At 44.7% G+C, this 13,500-nt stretch overlaps 1 protein-coding gene across 6 annotated transcripts in view; it reads right to left on the minus strand.

Moving 5' to 3' along the window:
- Window positions 1-13,240, minus strand: part of LOC109773927 (probable protein transport Sec1a) — an 87,645-nt gene extending 74,405 nt beyond the window's left edge. For 2 of the 6 annotated variants that reach the window (XM_020332656.4, XM_020332655.4), the window contains exons 1-3: window positions 12,902-13,240; window positions 7,757-7,812; window positions 6,813-6,894 (exon numbers count right to left, since the gene is read on the minus strand). In XM_020332656.4, coding sequence (XP_020188245.1) covers window positions 6,813-6,894; window positions 7,757-7,812; window positions 12,902-12,971 — 208 coding nt within the window. In that variant the 5' untranslated portion in view covers window positions 12,972-13,240. Of the gene's footprint in view, window positions 1-6,812; window positions 6,895-7,756; window positions 7,813-9,034; window positions 9,763-10,369; window positions 11,216-12,901 lie in introns of all 6 variants that reach the window. The other 4 variants (XM_073501311.1, XM_073501310.1, XM_073501312.1 and 1 more) reach the window with 4 other exon arrangements.
- Window positions 13,241-13,500: the final 260 nt, after the last annotated feature.

Genomic DNA, 13,500 nt, shown 5'->3' on the forward strand with positions numbered 1-13,500 from the left:
ATGTTATGCTTGTGGATCTCATAGTGGATGTGTGACCTGGGTTTTGTTTGAGTGATTCCTCTTGTTGTTCTCGTTGTTTCTTCCCCCCCCCCCCCCCCCAAGTGTGAAAAGATCATTAGTTAGGGTTCCACCCTACATCATCTTGAATCAGAGCATAGGTTGATTGACATCTTGGTGTCCCTACCCCCCCCCCTTTCTAGCCTAATTTTGTATGTTTTTGCCCAATTTCGAAAATCCCCACAAAAATAATCATACCAAAAAAAATTGTGATTTGTTGGTTTGATGATTTTGATCCATGAATTCGAAGTGTTGCAGGTGGATCTAGCTTCTGCACATATTTCTCCCCATTTACATCCACAAAAATTTTCTTTAACCAAGTTCATCTTCAAAATTCATCCACGGATTGCCGTCCCCGGACATCCGGCGCCTCACAATTATTGAATCTTGCTAACAATTGCATAAATTTTGTGCCACTTATCCTCACCAAGCTACTTCATAAGCTTTACTTTTGTAGGTGTGAGAAACAAACCCGGTACCAATTCTCCTGTTATAGCATTATATTGAGTGATACTCAACACATCTACAATCTTGAGGAAAGATAACTTCGGTATTGTTCTCTCATTTCTTACTTACCTCCACTCGATCATCATGGATAGGCCAAGCACATCGAACCCGCTCTTCAAGGAGCAAGACGAAGCGCACGACTACGTCACTAAAGGACAACTTTTCGGCGTTCAACGAGCTCTACATCAAGAGAGTGAAGCTTTAGGCGACTGCATCGAGCAACTCGCCACCGACTTACGCCACTCGGAAGCAAGGAATCGGGACTATCTTGACGCCAAGCTATCCACCCAAATGAAAGAATTTCGACACATGATGGTCAATCGCGCGTCTTCAACATCTTCGTCTTCAAGAGGCGCCACTCGAGTCGACACTCTTCGAACTCATCTTCCAACGCAAGTCTTCCATGAGTTCGTTCTCATCGTCGCGATGACCATCAAGATCATCAAGCTCCACAAAATCCCTTTCATGGCAATGGTTTGCACGACTGCCTTCGAGAGCACGAACGACATCGTCGCCAAGAACAAGATGCCATGGACCAAGAGGAAGCTCGACAACGCCAACGCCAAGAAAACCAAGACAGCGACGCACTACAGCAAGAGCAACAACGCCGTGAGGAACGAGCACTTGAGGCACAACTGCTCTCCGAGAAGCCAACCGCGTCGTAGAAGAGAACAACCGTCAAGTGTGTGAGCAAGAGGAAGCGCTCCAGCAAGAGCAACAAGATGAAGCCGCTCGCGTTGAGGAACGCCACGAAAGGAGGAACCGAGCACGAATCCCTTGCTCTCAGCGTCACGCTAATCAAGAAGAGCAAGAGGTTGAAGACCCACCTCCAAGACACGAGCGACGACACCATCGACATGATGACGAGCAATGCTACGCCAAGCGCAAGTTCAACAGGCCTAACTTCTCCGGAGGCACCGATCCCGAAGACTACCTCTCTTGGGCATTAAAAATGGACAAGATATTCCGTCTTCATATAACTACGACGAGGAAGAGAAGGTAGCCATGGCATCACTTGAATTCCAAGATTATATTCTCATTTGGTGGGAGCAAGTCATCGAGCGATGCCAAGAGAAAGGCGAGCAACCCATCACAACTTGGACACAAATGAAGGATGTCATGAGAGCCCGTTTTGTGCCTACCCATTATAGCTGTGATCTCTTCACGAAGCTACAACTCCTCAAGCAAGGCACAAAGTCAGATTGCCATTATTCGAGACAATGTCAAGGAAGATGACGAGCAAACTATGGCGCGTTTCTTGAATGGACCCAACCATCCAATCAAGAAAATTGCAGATTTCCAACCGTACTCCAACCTCCTCGAGCTAGTGCACCAAGCGACCAAGGCGGAGCAACAAGTGCAAGATTACTTCAAGTACTCTTCCAAGACCTACGGTTCATATACTCAAGCTTCCACAACCCCGGCACCTCCAACAACTAATACTCGAGCTTCACCAAGCAATGCGACAAGTCAAGTTCCAAGCAACCAATGACTTCTTCGAGTCGTCCTACCACAAGCAACTACAAGCCAAGAGCTTCATCATCAACTACTCCAATGGATGCTACTGCCAAGACAAGTTTCATTCAATGTTTCACTTGCCAAGACCGTGGCCACAAGACATAACAATGTCCCACACGGCGCACCATGATCGCCAATGATGATGGCACCTACAACTCCATGAGCAAAGAAGAAATGGAAGCACTTGAGCATGTGGCCATCACCGTCAAGTGAATGAAGATGAAGGCGCTCAAGTCTTTTGTGACAATGATTCAAGCCCCGCTCTCGTTGTCTCCAAGGTCTTGACACTTCAACACCAACAAGATGAAGGCCAACGTTGCCATATCTTCCACACCAAAGCGGGCATCAATGGACGTTCCGTCAAGGTCATCATCGACGGCGGAAGTTGCCACAATTTGGCAAGCGACGAGTTATGCTCCAAGCTACAGTTGGTCAAGAAGAAGCACCCTCGCCCCTACAAGGTCCAATGGCTAAGTGACTCCGGCACCATTCAAGTGGAGCACACCATTCAAGTCTCCTTCAAGATTGGTGTATATGAAGACACATTGGAGTGTGATGTGGTTCCCATGTCCGTATGCCACCTCCTCCTTGGAAGACCTTGTCAATTCGACTGCGGCGTCATCCACAACGGACGAACCAATCACTATAGCTTCAAGATGAAGGGCAAGGAATACGTGCTTCGACCCATGTCGCCAAGTCAAGTCATCACCGACAAGCAAGCTTCAACCCATCGTGGAGAGAATAGTGAGTGAGTGAACCACCAAAAAGAGAGTGAGCGCCACAAGCATAAATTGAGTGACTCCACAATGAGCAACAAGAAAAACTTAGTGCTTTTAGCCACGAAAAGAGACATGAGGGATGTAAGTGAGAGCCCGTCGAGTGTTCTTCACTTTGTACTTGTGTGCAAAGATGAAGCGGTGAGAACTAATACTTCACAACATCTACCTTCGGTGTTTGTCTCATTTGTTGCAGGAGTTCGCGGACGTGTTCCCCGATGAGCTACCTCCAGGACTTCCCCCACTTCGCGAAATCGAACACCGCATCGACCTCGTTTCCGGCACACCTCTACTAACAAGGCACCATACCACGTCAACCCCGACGAGACAAACGAGATCCAAAGGCAAGTCCAACATCTCATGGAAAACGGGTATGTACGCGAGAGCTTAAGTCCATGTGTTGTTCCGGTTATTCTTGTGCCTAAGAAAGACGGCAGTTTTCGCATGTGTTCCGATTGTCGTCCCATCAATACTATCACCGTTCGGTATAGACACCCCATTCCACGCCTTGATGACATGCTAGATGAACTTAGTGGCGCCACCATTTTCTCAAAAATTAACCTTAAAAGTGGCTACTGTCAAATTCGCATGCAAGAGGGTGACGAATGGAAACGGCTTTTAAAACCAAATTTGGTCTATATGAATGGTTAGTCATGTCTATGGGATCTCAAGCACCTAGCACTTTTATGTGTATGATGCACTATGTTCTTCGCAAATATATTGGCATTTGCGTTGTGGTATACTTTGATGATATACTTGTGTTTAGTCAATCTCTTGAAGATCATGTCAAACATCTTAGAGATGTCTTGCAAGTTCTTAGAAACAAGCGACTTTACGCTAACATGGAAAAATGCACTTTTGGTGTTGATAAGCTTGTTTTCTTGGGCTTTGTTGTCTCTTCTAAGGGTGTTCAAGTTCATGAGTTGATTGACGCTATTAAAACTTGGCCACAACCAACCAATTTGCAACAAGTGCGTAGTTTCCTTCGCCTAGCCGGTTTCTATCATCGATTTGTTAAAGATTTTAGCACTATTGCATCACCATTACATGCTTTGAGTAAGAAGAATGCATCCTTCATATGGGGACCCTCCCAAGCTACCGCATTTGATGAGCTTAAGAATTTGCTTACGAATGCTTCATTATTTGCCTTACCTAAAACTTTTGAAGTGCATTGCGACGCTAGTGGTAATGGCATAGGTGGTGTGTTAATGCAAGAGAAGCGACTCATTGCTTATTTTAGTGAAAAACTTTCCGGCGCACAACTTAATTATACCATATATGACAAAGAGTTGTATGCTTTGGTGAGAGTTCTGCATAGTTGGGAACATTATCTTCGACCCCATGAATTTGTCCTACATACGGATCATGAAACGCTTATAAGTACCTTAAAAGGTCAAACCAAGTTGAATAAACGTCATGCCAAATGGAGTGAATTCATTAAGTCTTTTCCTTATGTCATCAAGTACATTAAGGGTAAAGAAAATGTAGTAGCGGATGCTCTTTCCTGCAAGTGCATGTTAGTTACTCAACTTGAATTGAATGTTATTAGATTTGAGCACATTAAAAGCTTGTATGCGCATGATACTTCGTTTGCGATTCCTTATGACAAATGTCAAGCTAACAATTTTTGGGAGCGATATTATCTCAAGAATGGCTATCTTATGCGGACTAACAAACTTTCCGATACCCGAGTCTTCTCTTCGTTTGTTGCTTTTGCAAGAAGCTCATGGTGAAGGACTTATGGGACACTTCGACCACGACAAGACCTTCGCCACGCTCTCCAAAAACTACTTTTGGCCAAAGATGTTCCGCGACATCTCACGCTACACCAACCAGTGCTCCATATGCCGCAAAGCTAAGTCTACCGCTCAATCCCATGGCCTATATATGCCACTTCCTATTTTGTATCAACCATGGGAAGATATTAGTATGGACTTTGTTCTTGGTTTGCCTAGAACTCAAACTGAAAAAGATACGGTATTTGTCGTTGTGGACCGTTTCTCTAAGATGGCACATTTTATTCTATGCAACAAGATAGACGATGTTTCACATCTTGCAAATCTCTTTTGTAGGGAGTGCCCAAGATGATTGTGTCGGACCGCGACGTCAAGTTCCTTAACTACTTTTGGAAGACGTTACGCGCCAAGCTCGGCATCAAGTTACTCTTCTGATCGTACCATCCACAAACCGACGGCCAAACGGAGATCACCAACCAAACCCTCTCTATACTTCTCCGAGTGTTTATCAAGAAGAACATCAAGGAGTGGGAGGAATGCTTGCCCATCGCCGATTACGCCTACAATCACGCAAGACATTCTAGGAAGTCTCCCTTCGAGGTCGTCTATGGCTTCAACCCGTTGTCCCCATTGGACATTCTACCGCTACCACTACAAGAGCGCCTCTACATGGACGCGAGTGCATGAGCAAGTTACCTCAAGAAGATGCATGAAGATACATGTTGCATGATCGAGTACCAAGTGCACCGCCTCGCTACCAAGCGCAACATCAATAAGTACCCCATGGTGTTCAACCCCGGAGATCTTGTGTGGCTACACCTACGCAAAGACCGCTTCCCCAACGAGCGCAAGTCCAAACTCCTACCTCGATCCGATGGACCATTCAAGGTGCTAGCACGCTACAACAACAATGCATACAAGATCGACCTCCCGCGAGACAAGTACAACATGAACGACATATTCGACATATTCAACGTCAAGGATCTATCTTCCTTCCATGGTGATGAAGTTTTTGATCCGAGGACGGATCTTTCCCAAGGGGGCAGATGATGCAGAGCATCCTACGGTCATCCACATTGACCTACCTTCGTCTCTCCAAGTGCCAACTGGACCAATGACACGAGCACGTGCAAGAGCTATCGAAACAAAGGTGACTTCTCTCCTTAACGAGCTTCCGTACGAACCACGTGAGACATGACTACTACCTCAATCAGAAATGCTATGTGTGCTTAGGTATGAAGAAGGCCACCTCGGAGACACTCAGAATGAAGACCAAATCCCCAAGTACACGGTCGAAGAAGCACGACGAAGGAGACCGCTGAAATGCTACAGCGGCCAGACATCCGGCCCCTGGCCTGGATATCCTACGCCCAAGTCCAGCAGCAAGGTTGCGCTGGAAGAGCTCCAGGAGCCGGACATCCGCCCCCCCCCCCCCCCCCCGACATCCGGTCCGACCAGCCCGAACATCCGGACGCCACACAGAAATCCGATCTGAGGACACCCGAGAGCAACAGAAGTTGGGCAGATCCAGGCCGGACATCCGGCGCGTCGTGAGGCCCATGGGCCCCTCTCCTCTCTTATTCGCCCAAGACTATAAATAGGGCCTCCCCTCCTCCTAGCAAAGTATATTGAGACATTAGAGAGAGCTTTGCTCCTTGTACCTCCTTGGGGAATCAAGACCTCCAAAGGGAGAAGGATCCCCATCATAGGATCATCAAGACCTCCTAAGGGGGAAGGATCTCTCTAGATCATCAAGACCTCATCTCCTTTGGAGTGGAAAGAACTTTACCCTTGTGCTATTTTCCCTTGATTGTTCATGTTATGCTTGTGGATCTCATGTCTGCTATTCTAGTGGATGTGTGACTTGGGTTTTGTTTGAGTGATTCCTCTTGTTCTTGTTGTTTCTTCCTTTTCCCCCTCCAAGAGTGAAAAGATCATCAATTAGGATTCCAACCTACATCAAAAGGTCATTTTAAAGCATTGTTTCCGTTCCTATAATCAAGCAGCTCATTTGCTAGCAAATTTCAGTTATTCTAATAAGGCTACTTTTAGTTGGTTGGATGAGCCTCCTAACTGTATCGTCAGTAAGCTCGTAGACGATGTTTTAATAAAGCTAGCCATGACGACCTTCCCACACAAAAATGAAATACTTGTACAAGAAATGTTCGTCTTTGCACACAAAATAAATTCACGGCCAAAAAGAGATATGGCTACTTACATGAAACCCCTTCTTCTGTGATGTCTGCCATCTTACATGAGTAGGACATTATCTTGACCGTAAACTTATCCATGATAAGAACCTATAAGAGGTCATAAATATTTATTATTTATGTAAAAGAAAGTATACAAATTTTATAAGGTTATTTGCTAGAGTGAATATTAAAAATATGGTACAGCAATTAGATGTTCTCAAGATCATAACCAAGCGTTAAAAGTGTATTTGTAGTGTCTTTAATCTTATTAGAAAGGTTCATATATATGCACCAATATATATAAGATAATTAGTATATAGCCAATCAATAATTGCAACGGAATATGATTTTGGTGCCAATGGCGCCCATGCCCTGTTTATGAAAATTGCATGATGTGTAGTTTCCTAAGACTATATGATGGAATCATAGATGTGGCACCTGTCTACCTGCAAATTATCAATGTCAAATGATAAGCAGTACATGCACTGCATATGAATACTGCACGATGCAATATTTGACATTTAGGTGTATATAACATTAGATATGCAACATAGAAAATTTGTACGTGTAGTTTCCCGTACTCATCAGAGTCTGTTCCTTGGATTTAAAGCAAAGCTGGCTAGACCTAGTGAGGTTGATGCAGACAAAGACATTAATAAACTGACAGCGCTAACTATTGTTTTCCTATTTAAATCACAATAAGAGAATAACTTGCCAATGGATTATTTATATCGAAGTCGTCCATTTAAAGAAGTAATGGCCAAAGTTTGACATAACAAGCTAATAACATCAGAAACCTGATAATCATTTCTCATAATTAACACAATAGCCGTACACAAATTACAATGATCAGTAAAAATAATAAGGTATAGCTACTGTAATATCAGGAAAAAATATCTAAGGATGAGTTCTTGATATAGCAGGAAAACCATAGCAGAGATCGGTTAACATGTCCAATGGAAAAGGATACCTTCCATGCTGATTTTGAATCCTTCCTAGTCGACCTGAGCATTTCAAATAATAATCCTGCATGATCAAGAAATTTGAACCGTTTGAATAAATACAAAAATAAACTGAACCACAGCACCAGGTTCTAAAATTGCACCAGCAATTGCAAAATCAGGATAAAATAATAAATAATACAGTGTGCTGTGGGCAATAGCAATCAGAGTTAAGAAAAAGTAAGATATAGCAAAAATTTAAGCGGTGATCATCCACAGGAAAATTGCAGGCTCCCACAACTATTAACAACGTGAGAGGATGATTCCTTTATTGTCGTGACACCCACAGGAAAATGACAAGATCTGTGTATTAAACATCAACCTAGGAAGCCGGTTAGGCATTCGAAGCCATAATCATCTCTGTTAGACGCTCGACTGAATCTCTGTTAGACGCTCGGCTGAAGCAGAGAACAGCAAGAAGAGAATAGAAAAGGAAGCAGAATCAAGCGACAAGAAGAGGCGAGCGGCAAGAAGCAGATGTGAGCAGCTTACAAACAGAGGTGGAGGTGGACATGCAATCAGGGGTTAGGATAGAGATAATAGGCTGGCCATGTAGCCCACCTAGGCACAAAGTGGCCACCATCACCTGACAGATATATTCTACCAAGGCTCGCCTAATCCTAATCAGCAGTAAACAAGTGTTTGTGTGCGTGTGTTGTGTGTGTGTGGGAGGGGGGCAACACCGTATCCATGGCAACTGAGCAAGAATGGTAATCCCCACCCCCACCCCAATATTGGGTGTTTCCTTCCCTGCTGATCCTTTCCTGCACATACTACCAATGCTCCTATGCAGAATGCTCGCCCCCATGAGGAAATTCATGATAAAGCAGAAAGAATCATAATTTGTCATTCTGACAAATCATGAATGCATTCACCTTTTTCCATAGCAACACAAATATAATAAACGGTGAAGTGGAAACCCCTGAAATAAACATACAATTAATGTAAAATATATCGACGTTGTTAACGAGTATTAGTATTGGTCTAGGAGTCTGTCTGTGTTAGGCTATATTTCCTTTCTTATATCCCAAGTCAATTATGCAGCCATACCAATGTACTTTCACCATTCCCGTTCTTCGAATAAGCCCTTGTGCAAGGACATTCTTTCCCTCAATAATAATAAAGGGGCAGCCCGGTGCACATAGCTCCTGCTTGCGCAGGGTCCGGGGAAGGGTCCGACCACTTTGGGTCTTTGTATGCAGCCCTTCCCTCAATAATAGCACGCCAAATTTGAGACGGATGATTACCTCTGCAGGCATAATGTCATGATCAGGGTAGTAGACTGCTTTAGAATGTGAGCACTTAATGCAGTTGGATCTTGAACGAGTCTCCAGCTTGGCAAGAGGAAAAAAGACAAATGAAAAAGTTCAATGTCTCTAAATCCGAGACCCCCCAAGTGTTTTGGCCTTGTCCTCATATGACAGGAGACTCAGATGCGTAGGCATAAACCATGGTGGAGCTTACAACATGGCATAGAAAACATTGGGACAGCTTGTGCCACGGAATTAATCAAAATCTCTTTGCCACCAAAAGAAAGGATTTTTTTTCCATTCAACCATGAACCTTATTCCACACTCTTTCCTTCAGATAAGGCACCATTCTTTGAATTACCAACACTGGTAGGCATTCCTAGATATTTGTCAGGAAGGGACTCATTACTTGCTTCCCAGATTTGTTTAATTTCTTCCTGTATAGGTTGAGGGCACCCTTTACTGAACAAAATCAAGGATTTATCCAAGTTTATTATTTGTCCCGATGCTTGAGAATACCTGTGTAGAGCTTAGGAAACCAAAGTAGCTGCTCCACCACTAGCTTTGAAAAACACTAGGCTGTCATCCGCAAAGAGCAAGTGATTCACCGGAAGTGCCGAAGGGGCCACTTTAATACCATGGTGTGATGACTGATTCTGACTTCATAACGAGCACGTGAGGCCCTCTGCTGCTAACAAAAACAAGTATGGAGAGATCGGATCCCCCTGACAAATGCCACGAATCGGTTTAAACTCATCAAGCTTATTGCCATCAAAGAGCATTGAAAAAGATACGGAAGAAACCATGTTCATAACAGTACCTACCAATTGTTGAGAGAAACCCAATCTAATTATCATAGCTTCCACATATTGTCGTTCAACTCTATCATAGTCTTTCATCATGTCCAATTTGAAAGCACAATGCATATGTTTTGCTGATTTGTTACGCTTCATAAAATGTAAGCACTCGTGTCGTGATGATGTTGTCAGTTATTAACCGGCCAGGCACAAATGCTCGTTGTTCCTCGGAAATAATCTCAGGTGGAATTAACCTAAGGTGATTAGCTACTCCCTCCGGATGGGGATATAAGTCAGCCATGGGTTTTTAGGTCTTCAATTTGATTAGCAAAAATGTATTGTATGTCATAAAATATAATTTTAGATGTCATCGAATGAAGTTTCTAAACATTTTTTTGTGGCATATTATATATGTTTTGCTGGTTATATTGACGACCTAAATTCACGTGCGAGATTATATTCCCATCCAAAGGGAGTATAACCTGTTACACTGACTAATGCGGCGGAACTGAGAGAGAAGTTTTTGGTTATGTACCTTCGAGGTCAGGACTAAAACCGTTTTATTAATTTCTCCGACTCTCCTGGCCATGAACAACTTGGAGAATCACAGACGTCCCCTCCGCCCCCACACATATCCCAATGCTTCTGAAAAAAGTGTGCCCAACACCTTCAGCTGACCATTGAATTCTAGACCCTTGTCGCCACATAGTCTCCTCGCGATGATAAAATTACATCAACCTGTTCAGGGCCTTCGTCTCCTCCCTTGACGGGCCAACACGATTTGGAATATTTCTGAGTTCTTCCAAGCGTTTTTTTCAGATTCCAAATCTCTGTCTTAACACTCCCAAAGGTGGTGCTGCCCCACGAATGAAGTGCCATAGCCATGCCATTAAGCTTTTCCCTCACGAACCGAAGAACATGTAGCGTGGTCCTTCCGCGCTCTATCTACGGCTGTTTAAAATTCTCATTTGATTCCCACATAAACTCAAATCTGAACTACCGAGCAGCTCGTCCCTGATTGTGTTGGGGATGGTCCAAAGACAGCAGAATAGGACCATGGTCTGAAGCAGCCGAGAGATGTTCCTGCAGTCAACAGTAGCTAGGGACCTGTCCAGCCTGACTCGCGTATAGCCACCTCCTGCAACTTTTTTCTCAAAAGTCCAGCTTCTGCCAACATACCCAAGATCACAGGAGCTACACTCATCTACAGCCTCCCTAAAACCCCTTATTTGAGCCTGAGTTCTTTGCCCTGCTTCAACATGCTCATCTTGCCTGAGAACTTCATTAAAGTCTCCCCAACATGACGAAGGGAGGTCACTTTCCGCCTGAATGTCACGAAGAGTATCCCCTTTTTTATATCTCTCCCGAGTTTGAGTCTCTCCTACACACAAGTCATGTGCCAAGTATTCATTCCCAGCAGAGTAACATAAGAGTCAATGTGATACTTCAAAAACTGAAACTAAATTAAATATCATGGTTCCAGAACACACCTAATCCACCACTTCTACAAGAACTACTAGCTACAAAACAATTACCAAAACCTAAAGCACGAGATCAACTTTCGACCCGCGTCTTGTGCACCTGAGTTTACAAAATACACAGCACGGTTGGGGCTGTCGCGGGCAAGCCCGGGCCGTGACAGTTCCAACTGAAGAATCTCATCGCTCTCGGCGGTGCCCCACCGATGATGAGTTGGTTGATGTGTTGTCATCCTTTGTTTCTCCAGATGATGATGAGTTGGTATGCTTTGGATCTCTTTTTGCAGATGGGCTCGGCGGCACAACAGCAGCTGCATTCCCCAAGGACTCAACTTGATGCACTAAAGTACCCACTTCATATGCTGCCCCACCCTGCACACCGTCCGGGGTGGTAGGCTTCTCAGACGCTGCACCTCGTTTCCTGTTAGGGTCTTTATCATCCATGTCTGCATCTGTGCTTTGTTCTCATCACCATCAGATGAAGGATCCTCCTCCATACTATCATATGTACCAAGTGCACCATAATGTGTGGATTTCGGCACCTGGATTGGCACTGCCTAGGAAGGGCTGCCTAAAAATTCCTTCCCCATACCCCATAATGTGTGGGTTTCGATACCTATATTAGCTCAAACATTTTCTCACTATTTCTTCATAAATAATATCCTCATTACACATGAAGATATAAATATGAAGTAAATAGTCTAATTTGGAAATATGGTTTGCCTACTACTCAAAAAGACCTCCTTGCCATTCAGGTTTCGGGGAATGGGGGATTACCTCGTTGATCATCAGGCTCACAGCTTGGTGGACCTACAAGCAGAGAAACGCGGCCATCTTTGATAGCGAGCAGCCCAACATCACCGGCCTGCCCAATGCTACCCGAGCTGGGTCTCGTTGTGTTGGCAAGGGTGGTGGCTCGCGACGCTTCTTCCATCGACACCTCGCACTTAGGAGCAGGGGCGTGGCATTGTAATCAGCGTCGTTTATAAGGCGGTAAAGCAACCTAAGGCGAGCACCACCCGCTCTGACACCTACGCGCCTAAAGCGGGCACTTAGGCACCTAAAGCAAGCATATTTCTAAGGCACTGACAGGGCGCCTTGTCGCGTCTAAAGCAGGACACCTTATAAATAATCAGGGTATTGCCCTATCTCGGGATTGTCAACTTTTTCTTCTATCAATGCATCTAGACGCAAAGCTTTTGTGTTTCCTTGGGGGAAAAAGAGATGTGATGTCCCGATTGTCCAGTGTGTTAGCTTGCCCCATAATCCATTAGACATGATCTCCGTATATTAAGAAGCACATACTCGAGCAACAAATATAACGAAACAAATGGCTACCCAACTGACTGATACGACTACAACTCACAGTTCAACGGTAATGAAGCATTTTGAAGACCTAAAGTTAAAGGCAACAAACGTGTACAATAACCAACTCCGCTATGAGCCCTAAACAACAAGTTTACGCGACCATGCCAATTTCTCAACTCCACAAGCAGCTAGATCCAGCGGCCCAGTTCCAGTGACAACATTAGGCAAGCAAATCATAATCAGAAGAGGCGGGGGAGGAGGGGAGCAAAAGGAGTGGTTACGGTCTCGTGTGATCTGCCGGAAGCTCCGGCGGTCGCCTCCCTGCGAAGAGGAGTCCGAATCCAACGACATGCCGCCGGGAGATCTCACCGCCTCCCTCCGGTGACGAGGCCGTAGGGTAGAGACAACCCACGGCTTTAACTTGCTGAAGTTGGGTGCGATCGGAGGACACGAAGTAGAAGCAGAAATTGGGGTGTGGGAGAATATGCAGCGACCGCGTGCGAGAGGAAGAAGAAACGGGAGTACGAGGCTCCCAAGACCACCAAGACCAAGACCGTCATCGGCCGCCACCGGCGCAGGAATTTACCAGGCTGCCCCGACAGTCGCCATTTCCATATCCTGCAGTCTCTTAGACTTTGTTTTTTTAGAGTACGCAATCCATATTTTTATAAAAAAATAATGTTAATTATAAAAGCGGTCTATTGTAGATGTGAATATCCACAAAAGCTCGAAGCCACCTTACATAAAAAAAGTCATTCTCTCACAAAAGGGTTTAAACCACCAACACCAAGTCCTGCTTCGCTCCATTCTTTGATCTCGTCTAAGGCTAAGTCTACCAATTGCCTCGCCGTCCGTTGTTGTTGTTGCCTATTGAAGACCC

This window comes from Aegilops tauschii, chromosome 6, assembly GCF_002575655.3.
Source record: "Aegilops tauschii subsp. strangulata cultivar AL8/78 chromosome 6, Aet v6.0, whole genome shotgun sequence".
NCBI lineage: Eukaryota > Viridiplantae > Streptophyta > Magnoliopsida > Poales > Poaceae > Aegilops > Aegilops tauschii.